Source organism: Stylophora pistillata, chromosome 7 (assembly GCF_964205215.1).
Source record: "Stylophora pistillata chromosome 7, jaStyPist1.2, whole genome shotgun sequence".
In the NCBI taxonomy this organism is placed as follows: Eukaryota; Metazoa; Cnidaria; class Anthozoa; order Scleractinia; family Pocilloporidae; genus Stylophora; species Stylophora pistillata.
In genome coordinates, this window is record NC_142525.1 from 23,005,491 (window position 1) to 23,027,931 (window position 22,441).

Here is a 22,441-nt window from a genome sequence, read left to right on the forward strand (position 1 = left end):
ATTTGCATGAGGTAAAAAGTTTCAGTCTCAGCACACAATGTAAGAGAAGTCGATCAGATTGTCCGCGAAAATCATACCGGAAATCATACTGAATACTTTCGCAGGTATCACTAGAGAACGTGTTTTAAAGTTTGCTAGGTTTCTATAAAACACGATGATTGCAGTCATTGATATGTCGCTTTAAACGTTATAGGAGATTTAAGCTTGAATCTCGTTTAACGTTTAAAGCGACATATCAATGACTGCAACCATCGTGTTGTGTACAAATCTCGCAAACTTTAAAACACGTTCTCTAGTGATACCTGCGAAAGTATTCAGTACAATTTCCGGTAAGATTTTCGCGGACATGATCGATTTCTCTTACATTGTGCGCTGAGACTGAAACTTTTCACCTCAAGTAAATCTCCGTCGCACGGTCCAAACAAACAAAGCGAGCAACTGAACTACTGGTATATGTTAAAACACACGAAAGGACTCTAAAGCACACTTCACTCTGATTGGGCAGAAAAACACAAAGCTTTTCTGGCACCAATCAGATGGCAGAACGACTGCGACCGTTTGGAACTAGTCTTGTAAGACAATGTCCCCAGGGGCTCTTCATGCCCTAACTTGAAATCTACTCAGCCCCTGGGTCTCCGAGGATGGTGACGTCGTTGCCACGCGACTCTCACGCAACTCAAACGCAACTAAGCTCTAAGAAAGGGGTATGACACTAATTCAGGCTCGCATATCACATGGCTAATTTGTGGACTGCACCTGACATGCATAGACGAAGACTATTACGTGAAATAATGAAGTAGTGCACTTTCCAGTGCTCGTTTTTAAGAAAGAGTTAAAAGGCCTTAAAACCACTTACGGGAGGACAGTTTCTCTTATCACCCAGCGCGGGGTGATTATAGCGAGATAGAACGCAATCCTTAACCGCGAGAATCTTATGCTATAATTACCTGAACAAACTCCTGAATCTTATTTTCGTTATGGCTCAATACCTTGATTCAAATGGAAAGGAAAAGGTTCTTGTACTAGATGGAGGTCTTGGAACAGAATTAACAAGGGCTGGTTTTAAAATCGATGTAAGATGCTTATCTTCTTTTTCTGCAAACTGACACTTATGAAAAGTATTTTCTAACTTAATCATTAAAGAATATTGAAGTCTGAACGTCAGTTTAATTAAAAAAACCTGGGGCTTGTTGAAGAGAGGATACATGCATATACCAGTTAATTAAAAAGGTTTCTTCTCAGGATGATCCACTTTGGAGTACAAGAACTATTATTGAAAATTCAGAGGCAGTAAAAGCTGTCCATAAAAGGTAAGAAACTAAAAAATTTGGTGACCTAACCTGATCTGAACAGGCCTTTTTAAGGTAAATGCTAGGGAGATATTAGCAAAATAGGCTCAGTATTGTGAGAGGTACATTGTTAGTGGGTGTGCCCCTCACCCCTTCTTGGTTATTTCCCCCATCCTTGCACCACATTAACAGATTGAGCTACATCAGTAAAAAACAGAAATGAGCAAAAATTTTTAGACCTTAGCTGGTATATCAGATTGTCTATATAACTCTCCTAAATTAATTGTATACAGTTTAATAACAAATTATTTATGTTTCTCAGTTTCCTTGAAAGTGGGGCTAACATTGTGATAACTGCCACTTACCAGGTAAGCAATCAAACATTGACCAGGTGATGTTTGTAGACTATTTACTTTGTGGAAAAATTGGCATCAAATGATTTTAAAATGTTGTCTATTTTCTTGTACTACTATAGGAAAGTTAATGTTTATTGTAACTTGGTTTCATGGAGCTCACCCAGTCAGGATTTTTAAAATTTCTCTGTTCTTTTTAAGCTTAGTTATGAGATACTTCATCAATATTGTGGTTTTGACGAGAACAAGGCTTTGGATGTAATTTACAGAAGTGTAAAAATTGCCCAGGAAGCTTGTCTTGAAGTGAACAGGTATCATCTGAGAATAATTTTAAAATGATAGCTTCTTTGGTTGGGTTCAAGATAAAAACATCATAATATGGTTTTATTATAATTATTATTTTTCACTTAAACACGAAGGTGCACTATGAAAAGAGCCTTAGGTCTCACTGGACCATTTGTCAATCAACTGTCGTGTGATGTAGAACTCTTAGAGTCAAGTCAGCTTGAGCTACAGCTACTCCAGAACAGTGAATAACGGGTGCATTCCTCAAAATTTTTTTATGTCTTCATCACAATACAAGAATCTTTGAGATTTGTATTTCCTTTCTCCAATGGAAACTGTCTTTATTTGTGGCACTAAATTTGACATCGAAGTAGGTGGTTCGCACGTTACCTCATTGCCACCATGCTGGTGGAAGTAAACAATAGATATCTCATTAGCTCATTTTGTTTATCTACCTGCATTTAAATTTAACCTGCACACATCAATGGTGAGTGACAAATGAGCCTAGGTCTTCCCAGGGAAGAATTCCTTATATAGCGTGCCTTCGTGTTTAAAGTTCTTAAAATTAATATTCATAACTGTCTTTTGGCCATCCAGCTTTCTCTCAGTTGACAGTGGAATATTATTTGTTACAAATTTTGTTTTGTCTATGTTCCACCTAATGTTTGAGGAGTAATGTTACCATGTAAAATCTGTTTGCACAAATGTCTTGGAATAGAAGCTTTTTTTCTTTTACTTCTGAATCAAGGAAGAGTTGCACAGAAATTCATCATTACTTCTTGACTGTAAAGTTGCAAAAAATCAAGGGATTTCATGTGGAGTATTTAAAGAAAAAATGGCTCACATAGCTTCAGGCATATATGGTATAAATTTCACTGAGAACACCTTGATTACCTTTTATTAAACTGTTTTACCTGTTAAATTATCTCAACCCTTCAACCCCCAAGATCTGATTGTTAATTGTCCCCTCTAGCTGTTATACATTTCCTTGTAAATTAGTTATGAGAATTTGATGTTGGATCAGGATACTAATTTCTTCCTGATAAGTTTGAAAATTCTCATTACCTGTTTGCTGGATGTTGTATGGAGATTATAGGGAGAAGTTTCATGTTCATCACTTCTAAGAGTTAAAAAGTTTATTTTCTTATTTTATTCATTATTTTTGCTAGTAATAACCCCAAATCTCAAAGGAGACTGCTGGTTGCTGGATCAGTAGGTCCATATGGAGCTTGTAAGCATGATATGTCTGAGTACAGTGGCAATTATGTTGACGAAATGACAATAGAGGTATAAAGACCAGAATAATTTTGATGGCTCTCTACATTTAACAATTTGTTTCAATCAGTTTGTATAAAATAAAATTTTCAAGTCTTGAGTGGTAATTAGGTAGGGGGACCAACCTAGTATGTCGAAATAGTTGAAAATGTTAGAGTTTTACTGTGGCATTACAGGTCAGCCAGTATGTATTAAACATTTGTACGAGTTCATAGTGATAAATCCTCTAAGAAATTATTTATAATATATTAAATAACTTTTCATTCTAATATTCAACAAGTTTCTTTTCAAATAGTGAAGCTTTTTACCTGGATTATTTTATAAAAATTAATTCTCCTCTAAAATGTATTCACAAGGTAGTAGTGAGGGAGGGAGTGGCTGGGAGAGATTTCACACCAGATCCATGGAGTTAAAGTGTTAATTTTCACTCTTTTAAATTTAGCAACTGATGAATTGGCACAGGCCCAGGGTGAAAGCATTGCTTGAGGCAGGAGTTGATATTCTAGCTCTAGAAACCATCCCTGCTCAGGTACTTCTAATTTTTTGATTAATCATTATATTCTGATTGCACTGAAATGACACAGGATGTCAAATAAACCCAACATGATCACAAAAAGATTTAAGTTGAAGTGATCAGACTATGAACAGTGGATCAAAGTCCATACATGAAAATTTAAGTCACTACCTGTGGTCCCAATTATTTTTCCCATATCAGGAAAAATGTAAACTTCAAAAACTTCAACTTTTGTTCAACAAAACCTAATCAGTTTATTTAATTTACTGCTAGTATACTTTTATTATAGGCTGCTATCAATTTATCTACTTATATGACCATTACGGTGTCCAACTAGAAAGCCTTTGCTACTTTGGACACTGTGCAACTCTCAAACTTATCTTTATAGCCAAATATTACTATTATTCTTTCCTCTTTCTCTTACTTTTCAATGTTTATTAACTTCTATTAATAGTGTGAAATAAGTAAAGTTCAAAGTTCAATGAAAATTGATGTAAATTTAATGATCACGTTTTATTCAAATTAATTGGAATAAATAAACTGATGTATGTTGTACCAAATTGAATTAGACATTTTGGGGCCAATGCCTCCTGAAAATTGTTAACAGTAAAAAGATTTTGTTTTTGAAATTCAGCAAAGAATTTTATCAACTAGTAGTTCATTTAAGAAAATTTTATTCGATTAGTTCATTTTAAATTTTGTTTGCCCACACAGCCCAACACTTTTTATTAATTATTAGCATTACTGATAGCTTAACAATTAATATTAGGTTGCCATTTAATATTTGACATTTTTTTTTAAACTAACCTCTCTTACTGGTTAATAATATTAATTATTTTACCAGAAAGAAGCAGAGGCTCTGATTCAGCTTCTCAAGGAATTTCCTACTGCAAAAGCTTGGCTGTGCTTTTCATGTAAGGTGTGTGACAAATTTAATCCCAGTATATCTAATCTAAAGGAATACATTAGTTGTATTTTATTTTTACTGTGTCTTTGATTAATTGACATCATCCTGACTTCTGTTAAGGATATGTGATAGAGGGACAAATTTTTAAATCCCTTGTGGTTTTTCATCATGGTCTGCAGCACCTTTTTTGTCATTACTTGGGCTTCCTGTGGAAAATCACGAGACTAAAATTAACCTGCGGTCTGCGGTATCTTCCAAAAAAGCACTTCCGGTGTTGCACAGGCACTGATTAGGGGCCGCCTATTTAACTTTTGAGGGGGGGGGGGGGTGGTAATTTCTGATCATCAAGAATTTTTTTTTAGCAATCTGCCGGGCAGGATATTTTTCCGTTCTAAATGCTCTTTTTTCCTGTTACATTTGGGCTGTATGCAATTTTTTTCTTCCAACAAGAGCTTGCAGGATATGTTTTTTTTCAAAATCACCCACCCAACCCCCTCAAAAGTTAAATGGTCGGTCCCTTACCTGGAGTTTTCGTGGCGTTATAATAAATTATTTCAAAGAATTTTGGTTCAAGTTGACTGAATTTTAAAAGAATGAAACAATTTCAACATCGAAAGATAAATTGGGGAACGCGTGCTTGGGTTCAACAAAGACATTGTTAGTCGATCCAGATGGATAAAAATTGAAGCGAAGTAAAAGAAATCAAAGTTCTGCTCACGAGGGGGCGTGTTTTGACGCCTTCTAAAATGTCAAATTTTGATTTGATAAGACAGGTCTGGTTGGGTGATTTTAGCGCCCCAGAGAGAAAGATTTAAGACGATTCGCGTTTTATATACAGTTACTCTCAAGTCATGTCAAGTTTATCGCAAAGCATTCAACCATTTGTGAATACCCCATGGGTTTATCAGGTAAAATACGATACGGCCGTCTAGGATCAATAACCACATCAGGTAGAAGAGGTGTCATGGTATCAAACATGGTAACTGACACGGCTGGTGTTGATTAAAAAGCTCTCCATGATATATCGACGACTGACTTTTGCTAAGCATCTGCATGTGATCGCGGATAGTGATCATTTATTGAAAGTCATTTCCAAAGTGATTTGTAAAAGAAATTGAAACGCAGTTTCCCAATTTTTCTGTTCGTAAAGTGTAGGAGGTGCCTGTCTTGGAAATAAACCTTCTTCATACATAAGATCTGATCCGCTTTTTGCTTTTGAGTGAGTTTAAATAGACTCTTTCTGCAGCACTGATAACAAACTGTTAGTCTCTTCATTATTTTAGATATCTCTTTGGGAGATTTTGCTTTACGGGCCATTTTTTGATGACGGCTATTTCGTCTTGTTCTCCTGTATAATCAAAGGCGACGACGTCCTTTTGACATTTCTGTTGCCAAATTGGCTGTTGTAGTAGCTGTTGTCCATTCAAAACTTTTTTGCCTAGCGTAGCTCAGTGTATTCTTTTCTGCATGTTAGCTTCTAAACATTTCATTTTGTTCTCAAATAGTAGATTCTGATAGATTGTCAATGCAGATACATTTGAGGCGCTTCCTGTTTCCGTTGAGCTTTTTTACTAAAAGGAAGGTTTGCAGCAGGCAGTCATTGTCTTTGAAAAGTAATGCTCATAACAACCATTTCAATTAGCAATTCAACAATTTTCAAAACGGCTTACTTCCTGATTCTGAACCATGTGGTTCCCAATATGAGGGGCATCGTCATTACATTGTCGTCTTAAACACGAAGGCGCGCTATAAAAAGAGCCTTAGGTCCCACTGGACCATTTGTCAATCTATCGTCGTGTGATGTAGAACTCTTATAGAGTCAAGTCAGCTTGAGCTACAGCTACTCCAAAGCAGTGAGCAGCGGGCACATTCCTCAAAATTGTTTTATGTCTTCATCACAATACAAGAATTTTTGAGATTTGTATTTCCTTTCTCCAATGGAAACTGTCTTTATTTGTGGCGGTAAATTTGAGATCGAAGTAAGTGGTTCGCACGTTACCTCATGCCACCATGCTGGTGGAAGTAAACAATAGATATCTCATTAGCTCCTTTTGTTCATCTACCAGCATTTAAATTTGACCCGCACACGTCAACGGTGAGTGACAAATGAACCTAGGTCTTCCCAGGGAAGACTTCCTTATATAGCGCGCCTTCGTGTTTAACAATTAGTCCTTAGAACTTGTGATGCCTTTGCCTATGGCTAAGAACATACCACTCATAAGTAATTGAGTCTCTATTTGACTTGCAGGATGACAGTCGCACCTGTCACGGAGAACTGTTCTCTGATGTTGTCATTGAAATCGTCCGTCAGTCGGCACAGGTAAGCAGCTAGACTTGCACACTAAAAGTGAGATTACTGTCTCAATTCTTTGTCACATTTAAAGTTGGTATTATCTGAATATATGACTTCATTGCATTTATTTCTCATTTCTAGATCGTTGCTGTGGGTGTGAATTGCACTTCTCCACAATTTGTAAAGGTGTGTATTTAAAGCCTGAAGCCATCTCGTACCCAGGTTCTACCGTGTAACTGAAATGTACAACCGTTTGGCACTGGAAGGTCTGGGTACGGGGCTGAATTAGTTGAGGATAATTTATATCAGACAAAAATCCTCCATCCCCTCTGTCACTAGTCTCATACCCAGACCCTCCACGGCCAAGCAGTGGGTTTTAGTTACAACGAGATTACCCTACCACTGAATTTCTTTTTAACAGTTCTTACTGCAGGGTATCAAGGGAAAGGTTGATGTTCCCTTTATTGTTTATCCCAATGGCTGCGTCGATGAAAAGTGAGTGTGATCTGTTTTTTGTTTCATCTCTTTCTTTATCTGTTTTATTGAAAATTAAACCGAAACCAGTAATCTTTTGATTAAACAACTTTTATGTATTGGAGGGGTAGATTACTAGTAATTTCCATCGATGATTATAGTGCTCTTAACGATCTTCATGTGATATGCTGGAGGTGCTCAATGAAGTGTAATCAGGGATAGTGCAGTGGGAGATGCCTTGCAAGATACACCCCAGACCCATGATATTCCATTTCTGACAAAATACCCTCCCATTGGGAATGGTAAAGGTAAAGTCTGTTTACGAGCCTAGTGGCCCATTAGGCCGGTGCTTAACTCCGGTTTCTGTAGCACGGAGCGACTAGGAGTATTTCTCCCCCCCCCCCCCCCTGGATGGGATGCCAGTCCATTGCAGGGTTACCCCCAGCATTAAATTGCCGGTACCCATTTGTACACCTGGGTGAAGAGAGGCACTGTGAAAGTAAAGTGTCTTGCCTAAGAACACAACACAATGTCCCGGCCGGGGCTCGAACCCGGACCACTCGATCCGGAGTCGAGCGCACTAACCATGAGGCCACCGCGCCTCCATTGGGAATGATCACCATTTATCAATAAACAATATCTCTTTTCAGTTCAGGGGCGTGGCCAGAGGGAGTTCCTTTGCTTTTCTGAAAATCACGAGTGAGCTTCTCTTAGCTTGGACCATTAACGACCCCAAAACATTTTCTAGAAGCACCCAGAAACAATTGCTGAATTCCTCGTCTCTGTCTCCTGACTTACGTTTACACTCTAAAAAAAGACTCGTAGGAACTTTAATGTCACATGACAACTTCTCTTCGTACCACCTGAAGAGTGCAAGAGTAATGCGTCTCCACCAACCGAAATTATTATTCCTTCAGATTTTCCCGGGGCGACGATGAAGATCAAGTTTTTTCTAGTCATGTGTCTGAGTGGATAGCAGCTGGCGCCCGTTGGATCGGTAAGGGTGAAGTTATGGGCAACTCTTTGTAATGTGATAACAACTTTCTCTCCCAGGAGACAAAAAAAAAGAGGGGAAATGAGTAGTAGCCGGGGATACTTTTCCTAGTTTCCATAAATTTGACCTATAAGGGCACCATTCTCTAATTTTTTTTAAAACGCAAGACGACAGCATTCAAGGGCACAGGCAGCCCAAGCTCACTACCAGAAAAGCGGACGTGACTCCTACCGTGTTGCGCAACGCTTTATATTTATAAAGGTTTGTATGGGATGTTATCGGTTTGCCTTAAAAGAGAGAAAAAAAAAATGTCTTGTTTTGAAATGGAATGGACTTACCTTATTGCCTTGTTGTTTTCTTTGTTGATTCCTAGCGTCTCAGGCCATTTTGAAGCGTTTTCGGCGAGTGAGCGCTATGTTGGTGTTCAACTGCTTAAAGAAAGATTGGGGATCGAGTGAATGGAAATGGAACTGCAACATCTCTGCTTTGATTTTCTGGACGAATCGAGACTGGTGGTAGTTTTTTGGCGGAATTATTCGCTTCGGGCGACGGATGCTTCTAAAATAGGTTTCCGGCCTTGTCTTTCTTTTAGCAGTTGAACACCAACATAGCGCTAACTCGCCGAAAACGCTTCAAAATGGCCTGAGACGCTAGGAATCAACAAAGAAAACAAGGCAATAGGGTAAGTCCATTTTATTTCAAAACAAGACATTTTTTTCTCTCTTTTAAGGCAAACCGCTAGCATCCCATACAAACCTTTATAAATATAAAACGTTGCGCAACACGGTAAGACCGCTTTTCTAGTAGTGAGCTTGGGCTGCCTGTGTCAAGGGTCGTGGATATTATTTGAAAAGAGCACTGGTTGAAGCAGGGTGAAGGGGTGGTTTCCATCAGAAAGATATCCTGGTAGTGATTTTCGCCTACTTCACCTGTTATTTGGCTCTCCTTGACATGAAAATGATCACGTCAATTTTTCCTCACTGTGCGCTGAAAAGATTTTTTTTTCTGGAACGTTTTGTAGGAGGATGCTGTGAGACACAACCCAAGGATGTCGCCAAAATACGGAGGATAGTCGACAGTATTGGGTCACCATAAATGTAGATGTCGGGCTTTAGCAGGGTTCCGCTGCCGGCGGTTCTGCGTAAATTTCTCCACGTAGGTATCAGGGACGTGGCGGGAAATTCAATGCTGAATGGACGCGAATCACATCGCCTATTAGTGCCAATAGTTATTCAGCCAATAAGAAGCAAGGGCAAGTCAGAAATTTACAATAGAGTGCTATACATAACACTCATAACGATATGCGAAGTTGAAATACATTATTTTAATAACCGGTATTTCATGGCTAGTTGAGCAGTCTCACGTGTAATTACGCAATTGCCGATAATAAATTCTGGTTTGGCGTGAAAATGATTCATTCTAGCTCAGTTTTCAGCAAAGCCACGAAGAGGTGGATGGCTTTTCCTCCCACCTAAAAATCGCATGGGTCTAACCTTAAACACTTCCCAAGCCAAGCTGTCCCAGCTTGGCTTAGCCTGCTGATCAATCCTTTTTGCCGTACCTTATAAACAACTGAGCACGAATAGGAATATTGGTGAATAGAACACTTTTCGTTGCCATAAGAGTGTCATTAAATCAAACCAAAATAATCACAACGACCCATCAGAAGGAAGGAAAATACCTTCAAGAGCCAATAAAAACTCAAAGTAAAAACTACAAAATTGCATTAAGCGCGGAAGAATACCTTCAAGAGCCAATAAGAACTCAAAGTAAAAACTACCAAATTGCTTTAAGCGCGGGAAAACGCGCGCGACCAGTTCGTGATTGGTTTTGATTAAATCCTGCATCTCATTGGTTGAGAGGGTGGGTTTCTCTGGACCAATCAGCGCCAAGTAAAGCAAAAACAAAGTAAACCCGGACTTCTTTTCACACTCGCTTGAAAATTGCTTTAAGCCAGCGTTAACGTAATCGTTGCTTTGAGCAGTCCAGGTCTCCTTAAGAACGGTTGACACAACTGACAATTCATAATAACTTTTTTTTTATTTGCGAGAATGTCTTTGCCAGTATTTGATTATGCCAAGTGCATATGCACAGACACAGAGACCAGTTCCATGCACACCATTAATCGAAATTCGTTTGTATCAGATTCCTCACAAGATGCATGTGAAATTATTAGAACACAAATATCTTCTCCGATTAAAAGTTCATATATTTAAAAAAAGAACATTTCGCGCAGTTACTGCCCCGGGGTAAAATATCTCTGTTTTGTTTTCTCTTTAATCAGGCAGTACCAGCAACATCGCACTGCTGCAACCTGCCGTCATCGAAATAAAATTGCTCGCACAATCTTTTCAGGATTTCTGATTTCTTATTTTTCGAATTAGGAATTATCCGTTCGGTAAGATCAATTACCCATTCGGTAAGGTCAAGAATTAGATTTTCGTTAAGAGGACGATCCGGTAATTTGAAAGCAGAGGGATTAACGGTGACCGTTTTTCCCCCTTGAGAAAATAGAGTAGACTTCTCGCCGATTTCCAGGAGTTTTCCCAAGAAGTTTTAAGACCTCGTTCAACTGTTGTACATAGCATCCAGTGTCTGGCTGTAGTAGGATGTAATTTGTTTTCGTCTGAGCTTCAGAGCAGCGGTAACAAGATCGGTGTCAGGCGTCCACTGTTCGGGGACAAGGGTTAAACGCTGAGGAATCTCGAACTTCTCGAGACGCACTGCAAGAAAGAGAGAAGTGGTGTCACCTTCCTTAAATGCGTGTTGTTAGGGAGCATTCCTTTGTAACTACTGAGGCCAAAAAAACACAAGTAGACAGCCCTCTTCAACTAAACGCTTTGTATGTACTACCGACTTCACCACACACCTTTGTGATAAATTAAAAATTTCAACGTGCAGTGAAACTTCCATTCAGGGAACACCCAAGGCAAGTATCCCTTCAATAGAGGTGTCCCTTCAGGAGAGGTAACGGAAAAACAATTTTTCCGGGACCAAAGTTGGTGTCTCAAAGAAGAGATGTCACTGTAGTTTACAGTTAAGTGGTTTCTGTAGGGACAAGATTCAAGGAAGTCTAATATTTTCGCAAAATTCTCCACGGTAGACCGAGCTTATAAACGCTGTGACACTTGCAGCGTTTTGTGTAGCGAACTGAAGTTTTCTCTACTTGCTAATGGGACGCGAGTGCGCTCTTAAAGAAAAATTCAAGTCACTTACAAGCTTTGCCGAGAGCCTGCAGATCTTTGAGGACGGCATCTTGGATGGCTTTATTCTTGCACTGTTCAGCCCAGTCATCGGTATGAACACCGAGCGACACTGCTAGGGCCTTGAGCTGTTTAGGGCGTGGCACCACCAGGCACACCACAAAGGTGTAACGGCTCTCTGCATACACACACAAAGCTTCCACATACTGACTCTGTGCAAGCGCTGCTTCTACTTTGCCAAGAGACACATACTCTCCAATCTGCAGCTTCACAAGATCTTTCTTACGATCTGGATGGGAAACAAAACATTGAAATAAAATATTTAGCTTGAAATTTGGGGAGTTTGCCACTTGTCATTACACACCATTATCCCTCACCAGAGTTAATTAACTCAGCCCTCACCTATGATTTTCAGACATCCATCGGGATGGAACTCGCCTATATCACCAGTATGGAACCATCGCATGCCATTTCTGTCTTCTTCAAAGTCTTCAGCGGTTTTCGTTGGATTATTGAAATAGCCGCGGTTGACGACTGGACCGCCAATCACGATCTCTCCTCTGGGGTAAGGTTTATCCGTGACTGTGTAGTTTCCTTTACAATGTTAATCATTTCAAGTTAGAGGATGTTGCCATTTTGTAGTATGGCTTACCGATTCATATCTAAGAAAGGTCAAGGCTTTTGCAGCGCATTTCGATTGAGAGTCGTTAAACTAGAACAAACATGATCACAAAGCCACGTCAGATGAAAGACAATTATCACAGGGTGCCTTTAAAAGGAAAACGAAAAACTAAATGGCCTGAAACACTGGGAACACGAGTGACCAAGGGCTGTTGTCGACCCATCACAGAGCGCGACAAACTTAGCTGCGATGGAATCCCGGACTACTTTCGCCGCTAATGAACAAAAATGTTGTCATGATCATGGTGAGCCTCAATTTGTTGAAACTGAAAATTGTGGGTGTCATTGTCTTGAAGTAGGGTGCACGCGCGAGAAATGCGTGTTTCTTTGCCTTTGTGCGCGCCTCTCTATCTCGCACCTTAGCACCTCTAGCGCTGGCCATGTCTTCGTCGTGTTTCACATGAGGGATTCGCTTTTCACGCCAACAAAAGGCAGTTGAAAGTGACAAAATACACCACATTTACTTTTGACAACCTACCTTCCTCCCAGTTGACAAGCTTGATTTGGGCTGAAGACACTGGAGGCCCCACGCGACCTGTTGTCCTGTCCCACGCTGCCAACAATAAATCAGGCAATGAATCAACCACTCGAACAATTTAGCGTCAACTTAGTGTTGTGTGTGTGTAAACTGTCTAAGAAAATACAAATTTATTGAGCCTGAGGACATGGCTTTTTTTTTCTTTACCCACAGTTGTGACAAATAGAATCTTCCTGGATCTGACAAACAAGCATACAAGTTACTACCTTTCTCAATATACTCGCGTCTTTTGAGATTACTTACCATTGCAGACAGTTCCTGCTCCACACACCTCAGTGAGACCATAACCTTGACCAACAGGACAGCAGAAGCACACATTCATAAAGAACTGAGTGTCTTCAGACAAAGGGGCGCCACCACTGATGATCTGGCGTACACGACCCCCTAGAAGACTTCGCATCTTGGAGAAAATGAATCTGGAGAAACACATGAGGACTGATGTCAAGGAAAGAGCAGAGAGAACTGCACAAAACTCAAGCCTACATGTGACCCAAGTTCTGTAAATCGACCCTGTGTTACAATAATGAGAGGTCAGGAAAACTCTCATTGCAGCCCCATCCTTCTTTCCCAACAATATGTGAGATTGTTACAAAGTCAATATTGGTTTTGAAATCCGTATGACATAATTAACAAATCAAAATTTATATCCGTGCTCAGCAATACACACACTAAGCAGCCTATTGATGTAAGTGAATCAAATAAACCTTGTTTAACTGAACTCAAAATTTAACTTTGAATGAACCATGACTGTAAAAGAGATATCACACCACTAATTGCAGCTTGGCAAAACTTCTCTCTTCTCTCCAGTTTTCAAAGACTTCTCCCATATCAGTACTTTCTCCAGGTGTTCACATATTTCACAAGGATGGAAACCTCTATGTAAACCATCAACTCAGTTCCCTAAAGAACATTACCCCTTTTTTTTCCTTAATTAAGAACATTTTCATCACTCTGCAAAACTTACCTGTTTAGAATAGGTGTATCATAGCCAAGTTTTAGCTGCTTCAACTTGTAGCTGTATGCAAATGAGAAAAACAGCTGCAGAAGACGTGGACCTTCCTTGACTTTCTCCATAACATTTTGCCGTATCCTATCCATGATTGTTGGAACTGCAGCCATTACAGTTGGTCTAAGGACTGATAAATCTCCTTTTGTTCCTTTCTTGATTTTAGAGGACTATAACAACAGTATAAAGAAATAAAATTTCAGCACAATAGACCAGTCATAAATGGCTGCCGGATTAATATTCCTTTGTTTAAATTTAAATTTAAATTAGCCCTTCTGGCCTCGCTTGAGATAATGTATTCTTTTGAATTTTGTGCTGGCGAACAAGGCCATAAGGGCTAATTTAAATTTAAACAAAAGAATATTAATCTGGCAGCCATTTATGAAAGTGGTCTATAGAAACCAAACTGTTACAACTATGTACCAACTAATAAGGGTTGAAAATAAAATAAAATTTCTTGTTACAGTTAGGTGAATTTTTTTATACCTTTTAAGGAAAGGTATTTAAAAATTAAGGTACTTTTAAAAAGGGTGAACTGAAATCTCGGAAACACAGTTGTTGTTTTCCGCCAGGAAATATTCAGACAAGATTTCTTTCCTTGTTAAAGGGATCCTCCACTGTTTTCGAAAATACCGCTTAAAATGCTCTTTAAGTGTCCAAAAGTAGATTTTTTGGACAGAAAAATGTTCTCTCCCCTTAGATTTTTTGTTTTGGCCTCCCAAGAGGCCTTCATGACCAGTTCGAACATCCCGCGGTCGCCATTTTGATCGGCGCACAAGGCTCTCTGGGGTGATGACGTAAAATGGTTGCTAGACTCCCTTGCCCTGGGTAAAATTGGTAGCAAAATGCCGCATTTCGTTGCTTTTGAGTGTAGTATTCAAGCTAAAAGCAGGAAAGGGGTAAGACTCTTCAAAGCAATGCTGTTCGAAGTGCTTCGAACACAGACATGAGTCTTTGGGCAAGGATGTCCTTCCAACAGCGTGAATCCAAGCTCGTTGAATCGCTGCATCATTCGGAAAATTGTGGAAACGAATTTTGGGATCGTTTTTCCTGTTTTTAGCTTGAATACTACACTCAAAAGCAACACAATGCAGCATTTTGTTACCAATTTTACCAACGGCAAGGGAATCGAGCAACCATTTTACGTCATCACCCCAGAGAGCCTTGCGCCCCGATCAAAATGGCGACTGCGGGATGTTCAAACTGGTCATGAAGGCCTCTTTTGAGAGGCCAAAACAAAAAATTTAAGGGGAGAGAACATTTTTCTGTCCGAAAAATCTACTTTTGGACACTTAAAGAGCATTTTAAGCGATATTTTTGAAAACAATGGAGGATCGATCCCTTTAAATTACATAAAGTGTTAATATTTTGAGCATTGCCATTTTTTTTGTTGGCAGGGTACACAGTTTAGCTCTTCAAGATTGCCAAAATTTACACTTTTTTTGGTGATTTCCTGTTAAGGCATTTAAGAACACTAATAAGGAACTAAAAATTTTTTATTACATGTAACCTTCAGTGCCAACAAAGCACAGAAGTTTAGACCTGCCAGATCTTTAAGCTACAGACTGAGTATTCTGTTATCATTAATGATGCCCTGCATTCCATTTGCCTTCCAGTCAGGAAGAAGGAAAAAAGGAAATATAAATGATATACCTGATCAGAGAGGGTCAGAGTAGTGGAATATCCTATGGAGGCCCCATGCGCAAGTACTGCATTTTCTAAGAAGAAAAAAAAGAATGAATGCCAACATCAGACCTTGATTATTAACAACAATTTTTAACCATTTCTATATATGCCAAAAAAAATAATTGTGAAACAATGACAAAAAAACAGAAATAAAGGAACTGCGTAAACCCTCCTTACAGATGCACACAAAATATTGCATATTAGGTACAATAAAGCAACCTGTTCTCATTTTTACCTGCCAACAGCTCCAAGACATGTGCTAATGGAAGATAACCAACATAGATATCTTTCTCACTAGGAAACAAAATTAAAACAACATTTATTGCATGACTTAACAAACCCTAGAGCAATAGGGCAGGCTAAGCTCAACCTTCATGTCATTCTTTTAAACCCTGCACCAAATCATACTTCATATAACAGGGTTTGTGCACTTTTGACCTGTTAAAATTCCACAACTTTCCATGACTTTCTCCGTGACCTTTTGAAAGATTCCATAACCTGCTTGCAAACATTCTCACAATGCATGCTTCTGTTTATTTCTAATGAAATTAAATCTGATTTTTGGACTCATCAGTTAACTTTTCAACTTTGGGTCTTATTGCCTTTCACTTATTGAGGGCATATTGACTTTCCATGACTATCCAGGCCTGGAAAATGAAATCTTGAAGTTCCATGACTTTCCAGGTTTACCATGACCTGTACAAACCCTGTAGAAGGAACCTGCTTAGTGGAAGTTTAATTACCTAATGTTCAGATCAATTTTTATATCACGAAGGGGCATCATGGGGCACCCCTTAACCCTTTGGCTCCAAAGCATCCAAATTCTCCTTATACCCATGAATCAAACATTTAAGGTCACACGAATAAAGGAAATGATCACCCACTGAAAATCTTGATTGTTAAACAAATTGTCCTTGTCAGCGCATTATAAAATGTATGGAGAACAGTATGGAAAATATGCAGACTGATGTTAGGGTTTAAAGAATAAGTACCTCAAAGATGGCTGTACTCTCCCAATAACACCAGCAACAGCAGCCATCAGGGAACTGTGAGGAATGATGACACCTAACAGGAAAAATAACCACAAGCTCTGTTACCTTTATGAATTAAATGTCTGCAGAAACCATGTTTTTGTGCATGTGAAAAAGGATGATTATGTTACATGAAATACAGTGTAACCTCATGTTTAAAATCAAGTTGGCCAGTAACTTCTCACATGGTAGCTGTACAATTACCACTTGTAAAGTCTATCACTTATTACTTAAAAGTAAACTTCAGGAAAAAAAAGAAAATCATCTAAAGGTCTCGACACTCAAAACGATTCAATATAAATCTAAATCTACCCTGAGCTTTGTGGATCTCTTGAAATCATTTTTCACAGGAATTTCAGAATTGAAAAGTCGTTTAACTGTAGAGTGCAAGCCCTGACAGGGAACTCACCTTTGGGAAGTCCTGTTGAACCACTTGTATACATTATAACTGCAACATCAGCAGGGGTAGGACCTTTCCGAACCATGGAGGCTGAAAGATGAAAACAAACATAAATCCTTATTCTCAGTCGGCAGGCTAGCCTTACAAATCACTCTAATAACATTCATGCATGCTGGTACCTAAAAGGTGTTTCACTCTGCCTAAATGTTTATAATTATTTCCGAGCTGATGCAAAGTAACAGCTAGTGGACTGCAGTATGTAGCACACTCAGAGTTTATCTCCATGCCACAAAGCCACAACCATGTTTTGTTACAATAATAAGTGGGAGAAAAATAAGCAAGCTTTGTGTGAAGTCAATGAAATATGAATGAAGTGAATTTGCCATATTATTAGCAAGAGTGCCAATAAAAGCCAGTTCCTGGTGTTGAGCCCCACCTGTTCGATCTTACACAACTGTCTGTTTAGCCTTAACAAGCGCAGGCTCTTGTGTTAGACAGTTGGCAGCCACTTATAGTGTGGACAAAGTTATTGAAACCTCTCTGTTAGTGAGAAAGCCCACAGTTCTCAGGATTTTACACTAATCAGAGAAAATTAGCTCTTCCCTGGCATGTGTAACAGGCTGGTTTTTTGCTCCATTTTTTTTTCCTAATGACATGGGATGGATGATGTATATCCAAATTTAAAATTATCATTATGATACGGTCAATTTGTGCCTTAAGGCATGCATGAATAGAGAATCAATGATTATCACAAGTGCTACAACTGTACCAGTGCATATGGTATACATGTGATACACTTGGGATTTTCAAGTCAAAAGTTGAAAACTTACCGTCATCTTGTGACTCCCCAATCTCTTCCACATCATGCATAGAATGGACTTTAACTCTCCTGGAAAAGCCTAGAAGTGCAGATTTCTTCACAACATTTCCAAGGTACACAATGTGCTCAACTTTGGGTAGCCTGTCGATAACAGCCGAGAGCTTGTGGAGCAGAGAAGCATCTGTGATGATAAATCTAACTTCTGTTTCATTGATGCCATGAATGAGAGCTTCATCTCCAAGTGTGGCATAAACTGTAACAACTAAAAATAAAGTGGAAAGGGTATTAAAGCCTGTTGTTAATCCTTTTATCCCCAGGAAAAGTGGAAAGGGTGTTAAAGCCTGCTGTTCCCTTTCATCCCCAGAAGTGACTAGCATCTAACTTCCCCCTACAGTACAACTGGTGAATCAAACATTTAGGTCGTGAGAATAAAGGAAATTATTGTCAAGTTCTCTTTGTTTGCAACCCACATCAATCCCTTCCATTCTTAACTCTTTAACTGCAAGAGGTGATTCATATGTAATTTCTCCCCATAATATCGGCACATTATCAAGCAAATGGGTAATGAGAATACTAAAACTTATCAGATAGAAGTTGTTATCTTGATCTTACACAAAACTATTTTAACAAATTTACCAGGAGAAATGTAGCAGCTTAAGGGAAGACTTCACAATCAGATCACTTTGGAAGTTTAAGGGTGAACCATCCTTGCTCTTTTCCCTGGTATTAATGTCCACCCAAGCAAACCATTTGAAAAAATAGATTCCTTTCACAGTTCAACTACTCCCAAGAAAAAACAAAATTTGGAGACAAAGCTGGTTGAACACTTATTTTTAGAGCAAAAAAAAAAAAAAAAAAAAATTTAATGCTGAAAACCTACGAGGGAAATTTTGAGCAAAGCATCCCTGTGCAGCAATCATCCACTCAGCCTTTGTGTCTGAAAATATCACAATATTTTCTTTGACTTGCTGCCCCAAAGCAGCCAATCCTTTTCCAAAAGCTCTCGCTCTGACATCAACCTCAGCATAAGTCAACCAGCTGTATTCGCCGCACACAAGTTTCTTGAACACTCGGCCATTAGGCTGCATCTCGTCTTCTTCTTTGATTATCTCTCGTGTTCCAAGACATTTTCTGTAAGGATACAAGTTTACAGCTCGCCTGGAAGAAAAAAATTTTTCATAAATGAATTCAGTGTTTTTGGATAAATGATGGTACAGAATTTCTACTTTCATCCCCTCCTTTTATAGGCATGCACACACTTCACTATCTCTACTGAAATATATCATCTTCCAGCAATGGACAATACATGTATTAGCATTTACCTTGAGCTATGTTATTTATAATGGATCTTGTAAGTTTTAACATTAATTATTTTGTTTAAAACCTTGAATAAAGACTTTTTATTTATATATTTTATTTATGAAAAAGGTTCCATTAATTTGTCATTAGAATGAGATCCCCTTAAAGACACTGCTTGGCAAAAGCCAAGGATTCACAGGTATTGACCCAAGGAAAAATTAGGAAAATCGTAGAAAATTGACTAATATTAGTAAGAACTGCTAGTAAAAACTCCTTTAACAAAAACTGAGGCTATCAAGCAATGTTGCAGTTAAAGATACAATAGACTTCTTAAATTAAAACATTTGGCTTCAGATGAGGACTCCAAAAGGGTTCAAATTCCAAAACAAAACAAAGCAAATGACAGATTTCCCATGAAAAAAGCTCAAAACACTACACTCAACTGACAAAAAACAAGAGCACATGATTGTCTAAGTCAACTTCCAATGTTAAGTTCAAATCTGTGGACATGATTGGCTAAATTAAGAAATCATGCATGCCATGCATGAATACAAAAGACTTCACTTATGAGAGAGAAGAAACAACAACGTGCCAGACATGGCGCCATCTTCATGTTTTAATGCCTCTGACAGGAACTGGGGTCTCAGCTGGACCTCCTCAAACTTCGTGGCCAATTACTGGAAGAATCTGGACAAATCAGTTAGAAAGCCAAAACATTTTGACAAAATCTGAAATGACTATCCTTAGAATGGATACCATGTTCAAGTTTTTAGAATGTAAATTATTTTGTTTAAATAACTTTTAAGGTATTGATTAGTCTTGTAATTATATTGACACCTTTTCTTCTATATTTAGTAATTAGGAGAACCCCTTTATAAAGCCCCTTTGTAGTGAATTGAGTATCCTCAATAAAGATCTACTTTAATGGTGATGTCGAAGGAAAAGAAGATAATGATTGTACTTTAAAATTGTACATTCACTACTCTCTCAGTTATTATTTATTTTTATTCCAGAAACAAAATAAGCACAACACAAAATATAATATCTCTTTAGGCACAGGGTGGCCATTGGGAATTGCACCAACTGGAGAATATTAGAATTTGACATGACTGTTTCCTCATGCCTAAATGAAAAAATAACACAAACTATTAAAATTTAGCAACAGAGTTCTGTAGTGTATCTTGATGATTCTCCAATCGATGATGCCTAATGAACCCCCATTATAGAGAAACATGATACTGCTAAAAATAAGAGCAGACTGGCAGTTCCATGATCTTACCCCTAATCTTTTTCATCTGATTATAAAGGAAAAGTAAGGCAACTTGAGGAGAATCTATAACACACTCTTGGCAGTTTATTAGTTTAATGGCTGGGAAGTGATAACTTTGGTGACAGCCATAAATCACAGTTACATGAAGAAATAATTATTATCAAAGAAGAATGCCTAGATTCTGTGTTGAACTTGCAACAGCCTTGTAAGCAAGCCAAATTGGAGGAAATCATTAAGCCAAATTGTAATATATTTGTATCACAAAATAAAGTAAAAGCAGAAACCTTGCAATAAGCCTTGCAAGGACTGAAAAGTACTACAAAGCTTTAAAACGTGTACACACAAGGCACATTGCTGTTTCTGGATAGGCTTATTATTGACAAAGATAATTTACTAGTATTTCCCAGCTGAGGGATTAAAAGATAAATTATTTATTTTGATCAGGTCCCAGACAAATTAACTATCAACAGGAATTTGTCTCAATTTTGATGCTTTACAGACTTAACAGCTTGCCATTGACAAGGAATTATTCACTTTAGGTACACTGCCAAGCTAGGGGACAGAAAGATGAAAAATTTATTTTCAATGAATTTTAGGCAAATGTTCAAATCTTGTTCACAATCCCGTCCAGTGTCTGTTAAATCATGCAAGATCTTCATAAGTCTGAGAAATTATCTACATATAAATCTTCAGTGAAAAAGAAAGATCTAAATTTTCACACTGTTTTCTATACAAGAGCAGTCCTGGATAAAATCAGTTTGAATTTTCCACAAGGAATAAACTCCTAATCCTTCTACGTGGCTATTGAGTACTTATCCAACATATCAAGTCCATAAATTTTAAAACACCACAACAGTTAGCAAATCCGACCCCACTGCCTTGCAAAACAGCTTATATTTATTTGATTTTAGTATTAAGATACTTTAAAGCAATATCAATATCGTTAAGATACATGACTGAATAAATATCTAGGCACAACAAAATTCACACAGTAAAATACACTTAAGTTTAGCAGACAAAAATTTAGAATTTATGCATGTATGTGTTTTATGCCTGTTACCGAAACCTGAACACAGGATGTGGACAATGATAAAATAACCTTTGATCTTTGGTCAATATTGTTTCATTCTACGGCAACCTTGAGTGGCCTTGCTATGTGTACTATGTACCAAGTGATACAGGCCATCAGAAATTGACATCAGTCATCGACATGCAAGTTCCAAAACCGGGAAATTACTCGAAACAGGGTTTATTTTTCAGGAAAATATTGTAATTTTCGAAACACCTCATATTTTAAGACTCGTCGTTTTAAAACAGCGGTACGAAATGTTGACCTATTGAACTGAAATCTAAAACCTTCACCACGCTTTACGTCGTATGTATTTACATCGAACGGGAAAATTTTGTTCGTAAAATACTAAACCATCGAAGTTTTCCCTCAACATCGACAATTTCAGGCTCGCCTAACACAAAATAGTATTTCTTTCAATGCAACGACACTTCAAGTCAAAACTTCGAACAGTTACTCACTTGAACATCTGATCCAACGTTGTGACACCATCGTAGAGAGAAGTCTTCAAAGAACCGAAATGTTCTACACATCGATATGGTCCGCCGGGAAGATCGTTAACTGGAAGAGCTTGTACATTATGATTGGGTCGATACTGCTTTCTACCGACAAAATAATACCACGGTAAAAAGCTCACAATACCCCACAACCAGCCGGCAACGTTGAGGCCGAAGAGAAACACCTTCTCCACCAAAGAGGTCTCCATACTCATGTAACGTCAACAGTGTGTGGTCATAAAAGGGAGATGCAAGTACTAACTCGTACAAAGTCCACGCGCCTCTTTGCAACCCGTCGGTGACATGCGCGCGCATTCAAATACATCAGACCACTTTCCCACGCCGTCCAAATCCCACACCAGACAGAATTTCGCGACTAAATACGCCTCTGGCAGTATTTTAACTATATTTGGCCTTATAGTGTTCTCAAAATATAGATTTGTAAGAGTGCAATAAAAGCGAATACGTCAGTGAGTGAACCGATCTCTCGATCTTTGATCAAGGTCGTTAAATGACTGTGACGTCATAATTAGGTTAGTTCCGGCCGGATCGGGCTT

General features: G+C 38.5%; 2 protein-coding genes across 3 annotated transcripts; one reads left to right on the plus strand and one right to left on the minus strand.

Moving 5' to 3' along the window:
- The first annotated feature begins 439 nt into the window (after nucleotides 1-439).
- On the plus strand, nucleotides 440-9,794 carry LOC111331666 (betaine-homocysteine S-methyltransferase). Of its 2 annotated transcripts, none has more exons than XM_088727206.1 (12): nucleotides 440-704; nucleotides 1,243-1,310; nucleotides 1,612-1,657; nucleotides 1,844-1,953; nucleotides 3,097-3,214; nucleotides 3,645-3,731; nucleotides 4,561-4,635; nucleotides 6,872-6,943; nucleotides 7,058-7,102; nucleotides 7,338-7,411; nucleotides 8,308-8,387; nucleotides 9,406-9,794. In XM_088727206.1, the coding sequence occupies exons 1-12, from the start codon at nucleotides 642-644 to the stop codon at nucleotides 9,477-9,479; spliced, it is 912 nt and encodes a 303-aa protein (XP_088583332.1). In that variant the 5' UTR covers nucleotides 440-641; the 3' UTR covers nucleotides 9,480-9,794. The 2 variants fall into 2 exon arrangements, with proteins under 2 accessions (XP_088583332.1, XP_088583331.1); XM_088727205.1 differs by having other exon boundaries at nucleotides 441-1,073.
- A 611-nt stretch (nucleotides 9,795-10,405) lies between these two features.
- On the minus strand, nucleotides 10,406-22,233 carry LOC111331664 (long-chain-fatty-acid--CoA ligase 4). Its single transcript, XM_022936820.2, has 13 exons — nucleotides 21,849-22,233; nucleotides 18,630-18,907; nucleotides 17,760-18,011; nucleotides 16,939-17,019; nucleotides 16,491-16,563; nucleotides 15,734-15,792; nucleotides 15,466-15,530; nucleotides 13,771-13,982; nucleotides 13,050-13,222; nucleotides 12,747-12,821; nucleotides 11,990-12,181; nucleotides 11,601-11,876; nucleotides 10,406-11,107 (listed from the first exon to the last, which is right to left on the minus strand). The coding sequence occupies exons 1-13, from the start codon at nucleotides 22,097-22,099 to the stop codon at nucleotides 10,953-10,955; spliced, it is 2,142 nt and encodes a 713-aa protein (XP_022792555.2). The 5' UTR covers nucleotides 22,100-22,233; the 3' UTR covers nucleotides 10,406-10,952.
- Between the last annotated feature and the right edge of the window lie 208 nt (nucleotides 22,234-22,441).

What these genes read in the sequence shown, in the direction of transcription:
- LOC111331666 (XM_088727205.1), top strand. Translation starts at nt 978, where the DNA reads ATGGCTCAATACCTTGATTCAAATGGAAAGGAAAAGGTTCTTGTACTA. An exon ending in AATGGCTGCGTCGATGAAAA is followed by an intron (nt 7,412 to 8,307) that starts GTGAGTGTGATC and finishes TTATTCCTTCAG; the next exon opens with ATTTTCCCGGGGCGACGATG. An exon ending in AGCTGGCGCCCGTTGGATCG is followed by an intron (nt 8,388 to 9,405) that starts GTAAGGGTGAAG and finishes AACGTTTTGTAG; the next exon opens with GAGGATGCTGTGAGACACAA.
- LOC111331664 (XM_022936820.2), bottom strand. Translation starts at nt 22,099, where the DNA reads ATGAGTATGGAGACCTCTTTGGTGGAGAAGGTGTTTCTCTTCGGCCTC. An exon ending in AGAGTACAGCCATCTTTGAG is followed by an intron (nt 15,793 to 16,490) that starts GTACTTATTCTT and finishes TTTGTTTCCTAG; the next exon opens with TGAGAAAGATATCTATGTTG. An exon ending in AGCAGGAACTGTCTGCAATG is followed by an intron (nt 12,822 to 13,049) that starts GTAAGTAATCTC and finishes TATTGTTGGCAG; the next exon opens with CGTGGGACAGGACAACAGGT.